The sequence below is a fragment of the Cyrtonyx montezumae genome, unplaced genomic scaffold (assembly GCF_038088225.1).
Source record: "Cyrtonyx montezumae isolate F1298 unplaced genomic scaffold, pur_monq_1.0 scaffold_3, whole genome shotgun sequence".
Classification (NCBI taxonomy): domain Eukaryota; kingdom Metazoa; phylum Chordata; class Aves; order Galliformes; family Odontophoridae; genus Cyrtonyx; species Cyrtonyx montezumae.
This window is the reverse complement of record NW_027072034.1, coordinates 147,586,240-147,605,796: the sequence shown is the minus strand read 5'-3', so window position 1 is coordinate 147,605,796 and position 19,557 is coordinate 147,586,240. Positions and strand designations below refer to the sequence as shown.

The window sequence follows — 19,557 nt, the reverse complement described above, 5'->3', positions numbered from 1 at the left end:
GTGAACAAAAAGCCATCACAATCAGTAGTGCAATTAATCAGTAAAGAAAGAGAAAAAAATCAGTGTGTTGAATAAATCTTTTCCAGCTTCTCAAGGTAGTCTAGATTAAATTTTAAAAGATCAGTGTGTATGAATTTTTAATGTTGCCTACATTAGAATGTTGTAGGTGAACACATGTCAATAAATGACACCATGACTTTAAAAATCACCTTGATTTTTTTTGTTTTACTGCAGGGCATAGAATTTCATTACACTGTGATGATCACCTAATACCCAAGATGTTACAGTTTCTAGACTTCCAGCAACAGAGCACCATTTTAAAAAGGTCTCTTTATGCATCAGACAAAAAAAACAAGATTTTTTTTTCCAAATATTAGCTTCTTAACTAGAATATAAAGAGTGTGCTTTTTCCCAATTCCAATATTAGAATTCCTATGTGATTCCTCAGAAAAATGAATCTGCAAGTAACAAAAATACTTAGGTCTTAAGCAGCGTCCTGCATCTTAAAAACTACTTAAAAAGAGTAATTAATCCTTCCATGCTTCTGCAACATATGCATCAACTGGCAAGTCAGTGTTACCAAAAACCAGTAACTACCCAAGGGACTTGGCAGCTGCCTGCTGTCCACAGAACTGATTTAGTATGCACAGCTGTAACTATGCACTTTCACCTTGACTGTTATGTACTTCATCCAAGGATGAAGGGGCAGTTTGTTACCACATCCATTCAACCCCAGTGGTTCAGGTTAAGACTGACAAGAACTGATGATAAAATGTGACACTGCAATCAAATGTATTTCTTTTCTAATAGTAATCTGACTGTAATCCAGATGACCTAATAATTTTCAGTTATCACTGAACTATAATGTGCACAGACTCCACCAAAATCAAAGTGTAAATGAAAATAGGTCATTATAATCTACCAACCCATGTAGCCTTGACACCATCCCTTCTATTTACAGCTGCACATTTCTGGCAGAGACACAGGATTAAAGTCCTAGAGAAAATGCAGTGTGATTAGAAGATCATTACACGGGCTCTGTTCCTCCCATCTGAATTAGAACTGAATTACTTTTATCAAGGTTGGCTGTGGACACATGGATCCATTTAAAACAAGAAGTAAGACTCTTTAATTAGTAAGATTTTATCTCTTTTTTTTTAAAGAGAAATCTTGCAACAGAAGTCAGCAGGAAAATTTGTAGGTTTGAAACTTAGAGCATCTTCAGTATGTTGGGGATGACAAACCTGCTCATTCATCTGTGTCCAAATCTCCACAAAGTGTCTTGCTAATACTTAAATATGCTTCAACAAACAATACCAGAAAGTAAACCATGTACTTGAAATAATAGGTGAAAGATTATTTTGTGAACTCATATAAGGCAGTAATTCGATTATTTTTAATTTTTTCCACTTATTTGTTTATTTCCAATTATTTTAATCGAGTCAACTGAATGTGAACACGTGATGTTAGGAAATGAATAACTTCAAAACATCAACATTTTTTTAACAAGTTTGGACAGCAGAGAAAAAATAAGGTGAAATGTAAGTATGCTTTGGGAAATAAACACTTATATTTTCCATTTATTTTCTTTATCTGATGTAATTGTGAGGACATTTCCTTCTGTATCGTTAACACCTTGTATTGACAGTGTTGACAACTCAAGAAAATAGCCTGCTTACTCACCCAGCATTTACCAGGAGAAGCAATGATATCAGCCCTCCACAAAACACAGAATAACACTCCCTGTAAGTCAGTTCACTCTTTTACCCAGAGCCTTACATAAATGGAAGGTTTTGCTGTCTTCCTGAGCTGTTAACAAATGTGGACATCAGCTGACCAAAAGGGATCAAAGGCAGAACCCTCTCCCACAGACAATGCCATTCTTCGCTTACCCCTCCCCATTAGTGAACAAAACCCAGCTCACTCTCCCTATTGATCAGCCCAACACTACCCCCTCAGATAATCATTTGCCACTTTCAGGGTCGTTTCTCACTTAGCAGAACTTTTCACTGATGCCTATGTAGGAGTGACAGACCCAAAATAGATAAGGATCAGAGATCATTTCCAAATCTTCCACAAGGGGCTTAGTGGGATTCTTATCTCCAATTAGGAAACTAGCTGTCACAGGATGATGTGCTCTGCTGTGATTTACACTGAAGTCAATTGTCGTTTAGGTATTAAAATAGCTGAAGCAGGATTAGTCACTGCACACAGGAAGAGAAATAAAGCAGAGTAAACAGGAGTAACCTATTAGCTCTTTGAAGGTGAATTAAGCAACTGAAAGGAGTGATGAAACTAGCCCAACATTAGGTGAACAGAAACATCAATTTTAAATAGTTTAAGTCATGTCTTACCCTCCAGATTATGAAAAAATCAGTCTATCTTAAAAGAAAGTATAAAATTAAATCTATTTTCCCACAAAACTATGATTTAGAGTTTATGAACTCTGAATTCTTAGCTTTGCTTATCAACTAAGATCTAGTCATTAAAGAAGTCTACTCTTAGACTAAAAATAGTAACAATAAAAGAAATGTCAATTCAGTCTTAAATGTACTTCTCATTTAAATATCTCCAGATCTTTTTTTTTTTTTTTTTTTTTTTTAGGAAATGCTTATTATAATTTCAGTATTTACAGATTAAAAATGAATCTATACTTCATTACTAGTATGAAATGGGCCAAGGTATTATGAGGGCACAAGTCCTTTTCAAAGGAGATGTGAATTCTTTTGAGCTCATTTCATATTGTAGTGGAAAACAAATGTGAAAATCCAGATGTGCAAAGGGGAGGAACAGAACAAACAGGAGTGTAAATTCCATCTGCATGCAATCCATTTGTGGTACCCATGTAAGTCTGGGTACGTCGCTTTCCTCTTGACCACATTTAATGATGAAAAAAATTGTAACTGAATTCTGTTACTAAAAAGAGAAACCATAATGCAGAAAAGATGTGGGTGCTGTCACCGCCTTGCTGCTGACAAGCAGTATTCATAAATTTATGAAGTTCTATGCCTCAGTTTCTCTGTCAGATTTTTGAGTTTTATTGTTGGGTTGTTTGATTTTTTGATTGTTTCTTTTATTTTCTGCTGATTTTGCGAATCTTTTAATTAATATTTTAAAGCTATTCTTTGGATACTTGTATATAACAGGCTACAACACCTCAAAGTATTAGTATATTAACAGGTAATCAGTCCAGAAAGCATTTTTTTGAGATTGTAACACAAAATTAGGAAAATGCAGGCAGTGAAGGGCAAAAAAAAATCCTAGTAGCAAAAAGTGAATGATTTTTTAAAAAAGAAAGTTGCTTCCTCGATATTAAAGGACTTGTGCTTTCAAAAAGCTGGGTGTCCTCCTCTTATGCTTCCTAGGACGATACTTAACACTGCAATAATCAAAACAAGGAAGCAGATGGACAGGCAAAGTGGTACTGCAGCTGCTGCAGAAGATGACTATAATCATAATGTTGACATCAGTAACAGTAATTAGTGCACAGACTGTAGAGTAGATGATTTTTTCCTATCTTCTGGTGTGGGCATGCTGCCCTAGAGAATGAATATAATGTTAGTACCTTTAGTTTAGTTTCTTGATTTTTTTTTTTTTATTAACAAAATTAAATATGATAAAGAAAATCCAACTTTTCTGCTGCTCCAGAATGTCTGTTGTGGAAAGCATATTGTTTCAGCCTGGATTAATAGATGGAATCTTCGTTAGTAAATGGCAAATTACCATTTCTTATTTATATCTATTTTCAATGTACACAACAATCCACACTCGCCCATGTGGCTATCTGCACACACCTTCCTGAATTTCAGCAGAATCTAGTATGTGTTTGATTTTGTCTAAAAACCAGATGTACTGTACGACGTGACTTCACTCATCTTCAGGATGGTGCCATACCTTTTCGGTGGTACTGTGTCATGCTAAGAAAGTTAGATCTAGACAAGGATGTACCAGTGCTCCTTATGTGTGGCTCACAGAGAATGACAACCATATCGAAAATAGTAGTTGAAGAGTAAAACTCATTGGGACAACAGTGGGTAAACAAACAGACGGACTTCATTTGGAAGATACAATTAGATGTAATCCCATGACACAAAGTCAGTAGGAAGGAAGGGTTATCAAAGGTAACATGGAACGGGCCTAGCATATGACAACACTAAAAAATAAAGCCTTTTATTTTCTAATGAACGTTTCCTCGTCCCACATCTAGTTTCTATTGACATTCATTTTATGCATTTAATTTTTTCTCCAGAATAATATTTTAATTGGCTTTCCTTTATTACCATCCTCAACAACTGGAAAATCTCCTATCCTGCTTTCAAATGCTGTTCTACCAAAGATGAGAATGCAACTAATAAGGCACAGGGTCAAAATGGGAGACAGTCACAAACACTGCGAGTTCATTGACCTAAGCTTCTTTTCCACCCATTTTTCCAGAATCTTCCAGAGATACTCCTTCTGTCTCTAGGTTGTTAAGCTTCTCTTTAAAAAATGCTGACCTACTGAAGGGATCCATCCATGCAGTAATAACTATTTTTGCCAAATAAAACATTAAGAAAAAAACCAAAAAACTCAAACTTCCTAAGATTTTTGAGTTGTGAGTTATGTTGCTTGTTTTCTGTGTTTTTTTTGTTTGTTTGTTTGTTTGTTTTTTGTTGTTTGCTGGTATTTTTTTCCCAACATATAAAGAGAGTTTAAAACTGCCCCACAGAAATGTTCTATGCAAACCCTTTTGGAGCTGGAATTAATTGACAGATCAACTTATACACTGTGCTTAACCTCCATTGTTTGCTTTTACTGTTGAGAAGGCCACATTTGCATGTGAACAGTTTCCCCAGTGTACTTCAAAAATTAAATTCATGTAAATTAAAAATCAGCCATATACATGGAAAAAGAGATGTCTGCGTAAACACATCTTTTGTTTTTGTTTCTTCTCATCTACCAAGATAGATGAGCTTCAGAAGCTTTAGCTACTGTTCCTAACACTGAAGGAAATCATTAATCAAATTATCCCACGTATGAACAGAAAACAATGAAACTGAATGGAAAGCAATAGGTATTAAAAAGAACAGCCATGATTATTTTTCAAGGAAAACATTGCCAAGAAGTAGAGAAACAGATGGCTGAAAGTGCTACATGAAGACACATTTTCCTAGGCTAAACTAACAGACTTAATTAATTGCTCAAATCACATGGTATTTTATGGAATGACATTAATGATCAGTAATAAAAACTGACGGTGGTGCCTTACTAGCTCCCTTTAAAGAAAACAAAAGAAATTATTATAAAAATAACGTTTCTACCCTACAAATGTAACTCAAAGACCATAAATAAAGCTTTCAGCATTAGTTTGACTTCCACTGCTTTCCCATTAATATAATTACAGAATTGCTATCAAGCTCTAAAATTTCAAACAAAAGCATTCCCTCGTGGCAATTTCACTAAAAGAATTACTAAAACATATTGATTTAAATTAAGACTTTACCTTAACTATTTCCTCAATGAAACAGACATGTGAAATAGGATCTCTTTTCTTCGTCAATAGTTTCTGCAAGTGCTGCACCTGTAAGAAATAATTAATTGAGAGGAAAAGTGACATCTTCAAATATCTTATACGTGAAACTTCCTCACAGATAATCAGGAATTAGCTGCTGTGTACCTACCTGCCCACAAGCAGCACAGATCTGATCCATGAGTTTCTCCATGTTTGTCCAGAGAGCTGCCCGAAAAGCTGCTGTGTTCCCAGGTGTTGGCATAGCAGCTCTACCAGGGCCACCTACATATATTTTAAAAACATATAATAGCACAGTTCAGATTTCACATGTGAAATATAAATTACATAGACTGACATAAGAAATTTCCCTTAGAAAAAGATCAAAGCTGCCTAAATTAGCTTTGAACCAAAGCAAAGCGAATGGCTTCAGATGTTTTGACTTCTTAGTCATCTAAATCCTAAAATTCAGTAAGGATAAATTGAGGTTAATCACTATTATCTGTTTTACTGATTCACATCTTCACAGAAACACTAAGGTAATGCCAATGATCATGCCACAGCATGTAATAGCAAAATATAACCATCTCAGCTCAGGACTTAAATGTATAGGTGAACTGAAAGAAGTGATATTCCAGTTGAAGAGCACGCATCTTCTATACCATCACTCTCCTTGAGGGGGCTGTATTTCTTTATTATGCTAGTGATCTTATTTTCAGACCCCAAAATGGCTGCAAGTTTTTTTTTAAAGTGTTAATTTTTGACCTCAGCTAATCCTAATGGTCATTTCCAAGCACATGAAAGAGAAGAAAATCATCAGGAGTAGTTATCATGGTTTTACCAAGTAGAAGTCATACCTAACCAACCTGAAACTGAAAATCTGATGGATGAAAGGGGAGCAGCGGATATTGTCTATCTAGACTTCAGTAAGACTTCTGACATTGTCCCCCACAAGATCTTGATAGACAGCCTGCATTAGTATAGGTTGGTTGAGTAGTCACTGAGGTGGATCAAAAGCCTGCTGAATGAACAGGCTGAGAGGATGGTAGTAAGTGGAGCAAGTCTAGTTGGAGTCCAGTAATGAGCAGAGCACCCCAGCGGTAAATACTGGGTTCAGCCCTGTTTAACATCTTCTTAAATGATCTGGACAATGGGATAGAACAATAAATGCAGAGCTGACACAAAACTGGCTGGAGTAGATGACTTTTCAGAGAGCACTGCTTCTGAGAAACAAACCTGAACACCACTGGGCCAGGTCATCCAGCTGGAAAGCAGCTCTGCAGAACAGAAGCTAAAGATACTGACTGACACCGAGTTGAACATGAGCCAGAAATGTGCCCTTGCCACAAAGAATGTTTACAGTATACCTGACTGCCTGAGGAGAAGTACTGCCATTAGGTCAAGAGAGCTGATCCTTCCCGTGTACTCAGCCTTGGAGTACTCATTTGGAGTACTGTGTCTAGTTCTGGGCTCCCAAGGACAAGAGCGACATGGACATACTGGAAAGAGCCAAGAAGATTAAGGGACTGAAGTACTTCTCCTATGAGGAGAAGCTGAGAGATAGCTGGGTTCTACAGCTGGCTCTACAGTCCAGAGAAGAGGATGCTCAGAGGGGATCTCATCAATGCCTACTAATACTTGTAATGAAGATGGAGTCAGGCTCTTTTTAGAAGTTCCCAGTCCCAGAACAAGAGGCAAAAGGCACAAAGTGGAACATAAGAGTTTCTGTCTGAACATGAGGAAGCACTTCTTTACTGTGGAGGTAATGGAACACTGGCATAGGGTTGTGAGAGGTTGTGGAGTCTCCTCGATGGAGATCTTCAAAAGCCACTTGGATGTGTTCTGCATGTCCCTGCTTGAGCAGAGGGCTAAAAAGAGTTGGACCCAGAGGTCCCTGCCAACCTCATCTATTACATGATTTTGTGATGCAGCGATGATGCCAATGTTCAAATTTGCCCCCCCACAGCTCCTCAGTATTCTTTGGTATCTTAACTAACATGTAGAAACTATGTGTAGGAACTGTGCAACACTGTCTCATGTTAAAAATACTGCTTTGAAACAAATTCCATCTGACAAATGCATCATAACGTAGTTTCACATTTGTTCCACTGCTTGCAAACAATCTCTACCCATACTTACACCAACACAAAGAATGTAGCATTTGGAGTCATCTTTCCATGACTACCTCCTAAGGTAACGCTGAAAAGTTGTAATTTAATGAGGACAATTTCCTGGGCAAGTGAAGAAAATGAGGGGGAAAAATAAAGGAAAACTTCTGAGCACAATAACAATAGACAGACTCAATTTGAGTTTTGTATTAGATGATTTCTGAGACACAGCTACTGGTTAAAGACAGGAGGGAAACATTCCTATGACAGGTTTGGATGTGAGTTCCTTCTGTTTGATAAAGTATCTGTTTCTGTTAAAAAAAGTCAGGTATAATTCTCTGTAAAACAAATATCATACCTCTTGTAACAGTTTGAGATGATTGGGTCAGTATTTTGATATCCAAAGCATTTTTTATGTTCTCCTCCAGGACTGCACAGTATCCATCCACCACATTAGCAATGGTATCCTTCAGAGTTCCAAGGTTATAAAAAACCTGAAGAGCAGTCCCGACTTGAGTAGGACTCTAGAAAAAGAAGATTTTCAAAAATGTCAAATACCTTTAACTGCAATATGGATTTTTTCACCTATGATCAACAAATCGTTTTAGAGGACAATTTAATCTTAAAGTTGACTGCTAATCCATTCCATTTAACATTAAATAAACTGTATGCATAACAGACCACAGGGTTAAGGATGATTTCCTTTGACTGCTTAGCATTGCCTAGCTTTGCTTCCTTTGGCAGCATCTGAACAAGAAAAACATAAAAAATGAAACTGGAAGCACAGTTGACAATATATCCTGAGGTGGGTTTCCAGTGATTGATTCAATAATTCCTAGGTTAGTTACAGTACAGCTATAATCAGCTATGGTGTAACTAGTAATATTGTCTTAACATACATTATTTGTTACAGTACTGTCATTTAAGTACCAAACAGTTGGTTAAATCTCATACAGACTTTAAAAAAACATACTGACTGAGGACAGGCAGAGGCAAGCAGGTCAATCCCCTACAACTGACTGACACAGAATTAAAGCTTGTATTTCTACATTTCCAGTTCTAATGCTGATATTAAATGTCACATTCCTATATTCCTCAAAGCAGAATTAAGAATACAAAGCAACACAGTGATTATTTCCAAAGCCAGGCAAAAAATAAAAAAATAAAAAATAATAATAATAAAAAAAGATATGCATTGCAAGCTTTCCCAAAATACAAGAGAATAAAAAATATCCAAAAACTTTTCAGGTCCATTGTTCAAGAGATCTTTCAATAAGATTAAATTCCACTGAGTAACACTACACATTGGCACAGGTGTTGTTCAGAAATAGAATAGCCTCAAATTGTTGCCTTTGGGAACAAAGCACTGTCATCTAGACACTGACTACTCCTTTATGTTTTAGCATTCATAGGGATTTAGTGGAGAGGGAGATCAGCTGATCATTCATATATCAGAGATGCAACCTTTTGTCACCTTTCTTGGAGACCCCTGCCAGTAAGAACGTGGTCTGGCAGAAATCCTAGCACCCAGACTGGACAGAAGCACCTGAGACCACAGGCACATCCCACTAGAAACCCCACTCTGTCTTTGCTCTAGCATTGAGGTTCCATGCCATCATGCTGCTCCTGCTTCTAGGTGCAGCAATAGCAGCTGCTGACTTCACATGAAAGAAGTCTCTATTGCAAGACCCATGCATCTTTGCTTCACCTTCCCCAGGTGACAGTGTTCTTCAGTCAGACACTTTTGAGCAAAAGAAAGTGAATGTGCTCATCTAACTCCCAAGTGTGGGAACCTGCCCTGATGCCACACAAGTAAAGCTCTGATACAGCTGTTCCACTGAGGATTTGCTGGTACATTCACTTACTGCAACAAGTTTCCTAATCTAATAATGAATAGTTTATTTTCCCCAAATCTATTGTTTCACAGGTGACAGTGCTATAAACCCACACGAGATTCTTTTTAGGTTTTCTGAATAACTATGAAGATCAAAACCACAGTTAAAGCAAACAAGCTACATCCCATCTCCTTGCTGAATCCCAATGAGGAGCTCCCATGTTTAGTGCAAAGCAATGTAATATTAGGCATGCAATATGGTTTGCAGACCTTACACTAACTGTACCAGTTTCTTTTTCCAAACAGTGTGGGTGTTAACAACCATAGTATTATGGGTCTGGAACTTGTAGGTTTAGTTTTCTGACAACTGGGTATGCTGTAAAATTTCTAAGCATCCTGTGGGTGTGCTTGTGGAGGTGGAAAAGTAAGCCATAAAGACTGGAAGATTAATGAGACATCAGAAAATGAAGAATAGTATAATGCAAGGAGGGAATCTGGGGATAGAATGAACAAGAGAAAGAAAATATAAATGGGAAGTGAAAGGGAAATAGAATGAAAAGGAAAAAAGAAGAATGAAACTGAAAGGAAAGAAAGCAAGAAAAGACACATCCCATTTATGTCTGAAATTGTTCTGATTTCTACAGACTACTTACATACTTTTAAATCCAGACAAAATCATTAAAGAAAAATCAATACCACCTTAATGCAACACTAACAGTCAGACATCAGTAAATGCTCATATATTAACTGACAAAAAATAGAATAGCATCAAGAGGCAAACACAGCACTGTCTATCCAGCTTCAAATAACCTACGGTCAGATACTTTCCTGATAATTAGGCAATACATACAAAAATCCTGTGATCCTCATTACTCCCACAGATTAGCAAACTAACCATTCTACAGGTCGAGATAAAAATGTGTTGTCACAGAGCACAGGGTCTGTTTCAAAAGACCTGGTTTTAGACAAAGGATGTCAAACAATTCACTCTGAAGTTAGAACAGTTAGGAAATAACCCAAACACACTCATGGAAACCTGCTATGCACTTCAAGTATCTTTGAAATTTAGAAGCAAATGGAAAAACAAGGATTACGCAGATGTCCTATTACTTCTTCCTTCAAATTGTGGAATGGCTGCTGACAGAGTGATTCTAGTTCATGTATTTGTCCTGTGTAACAGGGATTAGAGATACTTAAAAGCCCTGATAATATACTATAAGCATATACAACATTTTTCTCACCACAAAAATGTCTGTTTCATTTGCCCATGACAGGCAATATGAAGTCCACTGTTGGTTCAGCACTGGCCCCAAGAGAATTGCCTTTGCTATGCACAGATAGTTTCTAGATTTAAACAATATGTTAAAAAAAAATGGAGCATCTCTTGGGAACAATTGTATTATGTAGAAATAAAACATTGGAAAGCAAGAAGAAAACAGTTATGCATTTGAGATTGCATACACACCTCAAAATTAGACTGTTTACCATTAATAAACACTGGAAAAAAATTGGATAACCAGTATTGCAGAATTTGCCACTACCAACACACTTTCTTTATAAGAAATTGCCTCTAATATTTTTCCTCTACTCAAGGAAGCTTAAAGCTAAACGTTTTTGAGAATCATGTCACAATCTTTCTCGAACATAAAGATATCCACTACCACCAGGAATACAACAAGATGATACCTTCATACCAAATGCTCCTTCTCTCAATCACTCAAAACTGTTAATTTTAGCAAAATTATTTTAGATCGATTTTATTCCATCCCACTTGGTTCCGTAGAACATCACAGACAGGGATAGAAGATGTGATATGGAATAGTTCTGTAGTCACTTAGTATGAATGCTTCTTTCTTTCACAATCTTATCATGCAGTTATTTTCAAGAGAAGCCAGCTAGACACAATAACCTCAAGATCCTGCCTGGTCCAAGATGACACTTATAGTCATTCTGAGGAGTACAACCTTACTTGGTTACTTCCTTTCCCAGAGAGATGATAATCCTGTGAAGACTAGATAGAAAAAAAGTCATTACAGACTTAACATAAATAAATACCTACCAAATTTCTAATTCATAAATACCTTCTATGATGCAACCAAGTCTTTTTTTGTTAGTCTATCAACAATGCAATTGACTATTTTATAACTTCCACCATCATAGGTTTTTATCTTGTCATTGCCATTAGTATTAGCTGAACAATTTTCTGAAAGCATGGCTAAATAAAAAGCAATTTTCTTTTTCATTTTTAGAAAAGCAGTTTGGATGAGCAAGCCTGCTCCTCACAAAGAATTATGGTGATGACACCAAGCTAATCTGAAGACAAGAAGATCCCTAACATAAGGATGAACTTAAAATAAGAATCCTAGATGACAGGCAAAATTAATTAGCTCAAGTGCCTAAAGCTTCCAAACCAACACTCTATCTTCTCAGGGCATGGGATTCACCATGTGTCCCAGTCTTCTCCAGACAGTGCAGACCCAGAGAACTCAGCATCTGTTTCTTCACACAGTACAAATCTGTCCATATGACCCAAAGCTGCAAGGTTTTTACCTATGTGAACTATCAACATTCATAAATGAATTTCCTAAAATATACCTGGTCATATACTACATGCAACGATTAAAACTTCATGAAGAATGAGTGTTAGGTAAATAACAGTCCTGTAGTTAAATTTGAGAAGTGCCAATACCACATAATCAGAATGGAGGGCTAATGGAGGAAACTCTCCCCAGCACAACTGTACAGAAGCACCATATACAGGGAAGTCCAGCTCTGACCAGTCCCTCACTTAGTCTATATACAAAAATATACGTAGATATTACAGAACAACTGTGATTTCAACGTGCCACGTCTTTTATGGTAAAGCTTTTACCATAAAATGAATGCATAACATAATACAAAAACAGTTACATAGTTTGCTTAGCTAAAGGAGGAGTCATAATTACTGATAAGTCCATGTATTCCTTGTATCACTTCAATAGAGTGGTCTGACACTATAGCAAGCAGGAACCACCATTAGTAATATTTTGAACAAAAACACAACACTCCCAGGCCCTCAAAAAAAATAACGCATAAACATACATTAAGAGAAGAATAAAGCACACACTGAAATAACCAGATCTTCAAGCTTATAAACATTCATTGATTGGGAATACAAAATATAATTGAAGTTCTAAAGGAATAAATACAATTTAAAAAAAACTACTTCAGCTTCCATAATGACAGAGTAACTATGACTAGCACTTAGTATTAAATAACTTTATTTGATAGTAGATTTGCTATATTGCAAACTATTTCAGTTACTTTGCTACATGTATTTCACATGGCTGCTTTTGTTTCTATGAGACAGCTTTTACATTTCCAGCACAGCATAGCTGTAGGAGGTAACTTCAACAACCTGAAAAAGCATTCTTCATACCTTCTGCAACGCTTTTATATACGTTGCAAATGCACGTGCCCATATTCTGATAACTGGTTGGTCTGGCTTTCTTTATGAGAACAAAAATCCCTGGTCAGCTCTCTATTTACACGATTTTCTCCTTCTCAGCTCTTGCTACGCTACATCTCACTGCCTCCTTCAAGCAAGTTTTTCATTGATAAGTGTTTGTATCCCAAACGACAAGAACTACTACTTGAAGGTGAAGTGATTGAGGAAGGTTTTGTAAGCACTTGCTGTTATCAATTACAAGTAGAACTTGGTAGGCTCTTACTGACACCAAGTGTGAAAGAAGTAAGAAATTAATCAGAAACTGCAGCTCAATTTAAAGAACTCAGACAGGTAAGAAGTGAAGGAAACCAAGGCCATCTTATAGGTCCTTTCCAACCTTATGAACTTATGAACTTATGAACCTACTGAACAGAGTTAATAGCTTACTAAGACTTACTGGAATTCTTGCTCTGCAGTACCACTTTGGTTTTTTTTTAATTGCATGAAAAAAATAACAAAAAACTAAAAGTAGAATTTAAATGCCAATGAATTCTATGGTATTCTAAAAACAGTATTTTATTTCATTTCCAAAAGTCCAAGCCTTAAAAAAATTAATTAGTATATCACAACTCCTAAAAATGAACCTACTTTGGAAAGCATAATCTCTTTGATCATTATCATCCCATCTGTCTTTTTCTCTGTTTATCTTTAAAATCTAGGCAATACATGAAAAGGTTAAATTGACAATGTAAAGTCAAATACAGCGCTTTTTCTAATGATCTTCCAGTTCTTCTGGTTTTGACCTTTGCAGTGCTCAGAGGAAGCATGAGGTTAAGATGTTATATTTTTCTTCGGAAGGCAATGCTGACATAACAAGTTGGTTAAACTCTAAATAAGAAAGCATATTTTAAGCCTTAAGAGGCAAAAATCCCAGAGGTAAACATTTAAATATAGCTAGGTTATAATGTCTACCTTCTGTCAGCCCATGTTTGGAATACACAATTTCCCGGTGTAGAAGGACTTCTACTTTCATGAGGAAAACAGCTAGAAACCTGACTGTTTCGGTCAGCTAGGCCAGGTTTTTGTTTCTTAGAGTAACAAGAAGGGAATAACAAGAAGCACTGCATGGCAACAGTTGAGAAAAGAAAGAGAAACAAAAAACAAAAAACAAAAAAAAACCCAGCAGCAATAAAATACTAGAAAGCAAAGAAACAAGATTTTTCAACACAGCTAAATAGCTTGCCAAAACACTTATTCTCAATAATAGTGTAATCAAAGCAACAGATGGCTAGGAGCTAATGGAACAGAAAGGCATCAGGAACTGTCGTAAAGAATTATCTCATGAAACATCAAGCACTATTCCAAAGTTTACCATGCCTTAGGCTATCAACGTGACAGCAATTTGAGAGAAAGTATCTGGCACCTCTGAGGACAGATGAGCTAGAGCAAGAAGACCATTACAATTAAAACATTTATCCTACAATGCTAAATCTGAGTTTAGAAAATGTATAAATTCCGAATAAGAAACATATAAAATGATAAATCTAAAAGTCTGTAAGAGCAGGGGAGTATGTGGGCCAAATCAAACTTCTTGAAATGCATCTCACACCTTATACAACTTGGCCAATCCCTACATTAAAGAAGCAGTAGGCCTAGGAGCAGTTTTCAGCAGTACTTTTCACTTTAAGCTGAAAATGAGGCTCCACTACAGAAAGCCCAGTTACTGCTTTCTGATAAGGATTAGGGAGTAAGCACCTCTCCTGTTCTCATGCAGCTTCAAGTTACACCTGCTGACTCAAGTCCATAACTGAAGCACAGAAATATAAGGACACAAAATCTCGTTAGTACTTCTGATCTATGGACAGCAGGTTGTGACCAGATGTTTTCTCTCATCCCAGAATATCATTGTGCATGTGCTCATTCTGCTAACCAGTTGAGCAAAGCCATTACAAGCAACAGAAATCGTAGGTTTTACTCCTAGTTCAATCTTAGCAGTTGTGATCAGGAATGAGCACTACAGAGAGCTATAGTTTGTTTTTCTCTGTTTACAAAAAACTCCAGACAAAACATCCTTTAAATTGTATGTTCGAAATTATTTAAATACCTACCAAAACCCATCTGGGTTTTCTTGTTCCTCTGTGAGTCTTTGCAACAAGATAGTAATTATCTACAGAAGGGACAGCAGCTCATTTCTAGAATCAGTGTTACACACTGCTAACAGCTCTAAAGTGCTGTCAAAGACGTCCAAGTAACAAATTTCAGAAAGTTATTTTATTTCAAGCTATTTTCAGTTATTATTTGCATGTTTAACTGGGTACAATACTTGCTGCACAAAAGAAGGGAGATGAAAGGGGAGAAGAATAAACAATTAGGTGCCTGACTTGATCCACACAGAGAAAGTTATTCATCACCCAGGAACTGCAGCACTTTGATATAAGACTTCTGCTTTCTGATGCAACATACTTTCCAGTTCTGCATGCCATTTCAAAATAACCCAACAATTTAAATATTTTGAAATCAGAAGAACACCTCCAAATGTACAATTATGTAGAATTTCATGTGGCTTTGAATAGCAGATTGATAACACAATGGAACACTCATTTTTCAGAGGAGATCGAGACAAAGAACAGGTTCTCAACCTGAGAAAAAAGGCAAAATGAATTATATTATCTTGTTTAGATGAGTATCATGGCTTTTCAATCAGATTTTTCACTCTGCTCTATGCAGATGTGGCTTATTAATACCTCAGACGTTCTTCTTGGATCACCTAATTGCATTATTTCTGAACCTGTTAACAATCAACAGTCAACAGTGCAAACCACAAATAGAATTACAGTCTGGAAAAGGCATTTAACAATAACATACTATCTTATCTGGAGAGAAAAAACCTTGGTGTAGCCTTAGTTTTGAAGGGAGACAGACACATTAAAGTACCAATTAAATAGACTGGGATGGATTATATGGAGACTCAACCAAAGCCAGGGTCAGACTCTTCTAGCAGCATTTCATACCCACTGTTTACCTATGAGCACTTCAACCTAACAGAAATCACTTCATTCAAACTAGTACAAAACACTTGAATGTATTTGGAGGAAGAATGCTTTATTTCAATGATGATTAAATTTGTCCCATAAAGACTAGACCCCTGTAATTAAAACAGTGCAAAGTCTGTGACAAAGAAGGGTCTCTACAGTTCTCATTTCAACCTTACCTCAACATTTTCAGTGAGATCTCGCTTGTCTTTCTTATTTGGAACAGCAGGAACAGCACTTCCTCATTTTGCAGCTCTGCCTTAGCCATTTCCCATTTCATCCTCCAACTCTCCCGTAGTCTTGTTCTTAAAACAGCCCCTTCCATTCATATCTTTCTTGGCAGCTACCTTCAGCTCCTAAACTAATCAGTTCCCATACTTACACATATTGTCCTCAGTCTCCTCCATCCTCCCCTTAGAGCATATTTTATTTACAAAGCCTTTCACAGTTGAGCTGCTCATAACAGTGGCCCATGCCTCTCTGCATATAAATGGCTGAATCAATTACCATATTTGCATTAATTATCCTAAAAAGCATTAGAATCAGATACTCTCCTGTCCTACATATTAGCTAGCCTCATCACAGTCTCAGTTTAGCAAGGTGGTCAGAGCTGACCCAGATGTAACGGTTGACATACTTCCAGTCCACAGAAATCACCTAAACAGATGGACAACCAGAACACAGACGACTGTGCAGCAGCCTCTAATTTAAAATCCTTTCACTCTGAGAAGAAATCTGAACTCAATGTTATTAAACATTCTTGTGTTTTCATGACTGATATTCTATGCGGAATAATTTTTTAGCGATCATGGATGACAATTACTAATTGGTATGAAACCAAACTAAGTGTTTCACATTTCACAATAACTAGTCTCAATGGGAAGATCTAAAATGCAAGGTAATTTTTTCCTAGCCCACACAATGCACAGCAACTAATTCCAGTAGACATGTAAAACCAGCAGAGCTACCCATATTCTTTGAAAAGCATTATCAAGCTCTAAGTTAATGTGTATTTAAAATGTCATCAACAGTGGAAGATAAAGTTTTAACATTTTGTTGGCAATTGGCCACATCAATCAAGATGAACCTTCAGGGGAAAAAAAAGGACCGCTAGTGAATTTAAAAATCACCCAGTTGATTCTCTTATAAAACTGTCACTAAACAGAACATAAAGATTTTGGCAAACAGCTAAGTGATGATTCATCGCAGAGTGAAGGGATATAAAACATTAATGACTTCTCAATTTTCACCTATTATTTACCATAAAAGACAGTTAGAACTATTGTACAGATCAGATATATTTTCAGGAATATCCATTTATAGAAACTATTTATAAACCACTTTCTTGCACTGTCATAAAAACAGGAACAGAAATGATGGTATTAGCATGGCCACTGAATAACAAATCCTTACAAATAAACACCGGAAAGTGCAAGCTATTTGTTGTGCAGCACTGAAAATTACAGTGAAGTACTGGATAATGGAGTATTTTCAAGTCACAGATTTTTGGTCTAATTCTGCATTTATGAGTCACAAACACCTACAGGGGAAAAAAAAAAAAAAGAAGAAAAAAACCCAGACACATAATCTGTCAATCCATTTTGATTAACCATTTATCCAGGCTGGGAGCTGTGAAGAGTTTACAAAATACTGCCCCACAGTTGGACATCAATTACATTAAGCTTCCTAAATTACCTCTACATAGGGCAAGTGCACAATGGCAAAGTGATATAAAGATTTCTACATCACAGCTGAAAGCAAACAAAGTCCATGCAGTCCCATTATCTGTTTCTGAATTCAGTACATGTGTTTCAATAAAGGCACAGATCCATCAAAATCTGAAAAATTGTTATCTCAGATAGAGATAATTACTACTTCTATTATTTTTAAGGCTTTATAACCCAGCAGTAACAAAATAAGTCAAAATGTGGAAATAAAACCTCTGTTAATTTTGTAAGAATGCCTACTTGCACATTGTAAAAAGATGAACTGTCTAGTTTACAATGATTTCTCCACTAACAAGTCTTTTTATTCTTTCTTTTTTCCTTATCAACCCTTTTAAGAAAATCAGCATTTCTGGTATTTAAATATATATAACTCTCAAATTTTCCTTTACTGTTTACTAAATATTGCTTTCCAATACTTCTACTAGCAATGAAAGTGACCAAGAAACATTACAAAATATATCCAGGAACTGAAATAACTGGAAGGAAATGAAATTGTTTGGTATTTGCTCTCACTGTACATTTTTTATATTTCCCTTAGGACACTGTATTTATTTTAGTGATTAATCACTGACATTCCAAACATTTACTATTTCTATTATCTTTTCAAATCACATTCATATATGTGTTTTTTACACTGTTATGGATCAGCATAGTGATAATACGATTAACAAGTTTTAAAGGCACTGTGAATGTAACAGGAGAAGAAAGTGAATACACCAATCTCAGCATTACTAGCAGTACCACATACATTATCATTTTTTATCTTCTGCATTTTTTTCTGCATAAGAACAAATGCATTTGGTGTTACTGTGTCTGTCCACGATTTCTTGAGATAAAGAAATAAAAAGCAGCTGGAAACATTTACAAGTTAGATTTGATAGTGATACATCTAATCAAGCAAAAAGGACAATACTGCTAACACAGCATTGTAACAGATTCAATAATTGGGCATTTTTAGCAATCAGATCATAAATATGTTGCAGGGCACAAAAATGCAAAGCCAAGCCCAGTAATGTGTTTTCTCCTAGTGAAAAGCAAAAACATGTATTTTCTTCTCAAGACATCCCTGTACACTTCCTTCCTCTCCAACTCTGCCTCTTATGCATCTGACAAATACTTTTAGTTTTTAAATGCTGAAGATCTTCTTTCATTCGAAACTGTTGTCGTGACAGGTTTCCATAGCGCTTCCCTGTAGCAATCATTGCTTCAGCCTTCTCTATTTCTATTTTAAAAAATAGCTTTGAGTAGCAGAAAGGGAAGATTTAAAAAAAAAAAAAAAAAAAAAAAGCTTAAATAAACTGCCTCTGTATTATAGCCAGAACAAGCAGCAAAGAACGTAGTGTTGAAAGATGCTGTTTGCTCTCCCATGCACCTTCAGAGGTTTAAAGTCACTGGAGAGAAGGCAAACTTATTTTTATAATCAGTTTCAACCACGTTAATTCTCTGGTAAGAAGTAATGGCAGTGCAGTTAATGAAAATTCAGTGAAACAGCAGTTCTTTTAATGGCTTCAATCTGTTTTTAAGTTACGGAGGAAAGAAAACAATCCACTAGTAGAGTTTGGCCTCAGGAGTTTGTGATGTGACTGTCAGTAAGTCACTGAGGCCTACATGCCCCAGCTGACCTGAATTCCAGCTTCCCACATGATGAGGACATGCTGCCCTCCATGGGCTACAGCTGTTCCCCTATTTGACCCACAAATCCTGCATACCTTGGGTCCACACCATCCTTTTTAAGGAGACTGAAACAAATGAGTACAAATGAGTTATCTGACCTGTACAAGTAAATGGAAAGACCCCATAAGCTGGTAAAAGATGGCAAACATGCCACAAGGACAAGCCATAGAACAGCGTGCTACTCAAATGGACCTGCTAAAGCAGTAGCGCAAGGCATTTTGTAAAAATGAGAAAAAGCTCAAAGGCCTTCAGGGTTGGAATGTCATT

General features: G+C 36.4%; 1 protein-coding gene across 1 annotated transcript in view; it reads right to left on the bottom strand.

Moving 5' to 3' along the window:
• COG5 (component of oligomeric golgi complex 5) overlaps nucleotides 1–19,557 on the bottom strand; it is a 180,017-nt gene that overhangs the window by 55,386 nt on the left and 105,074 nt on the right. The window contains exons 8-10 of the mRNA XM_065743600.1: nucleotides 7,955–8,120; nucleotides 5,661–5,773; nucleotides 5,483–5,560 (exon numbers count right to left, since the gene is read on the bottom strand). Of these exons, the coding sequence (XP_065599672.1) occupies nucleotides 5,483–5,560; nucleotides 5,661–5,773; nucleotides 7,955–8,120 (357 nt within the window). The remainder of the gene's footprint in view (nucleotides 1–5,482; nucleotides 5,561–5,660; nucleotides 5,774–7,954; nucleotides 8,121–19,557) is intronic.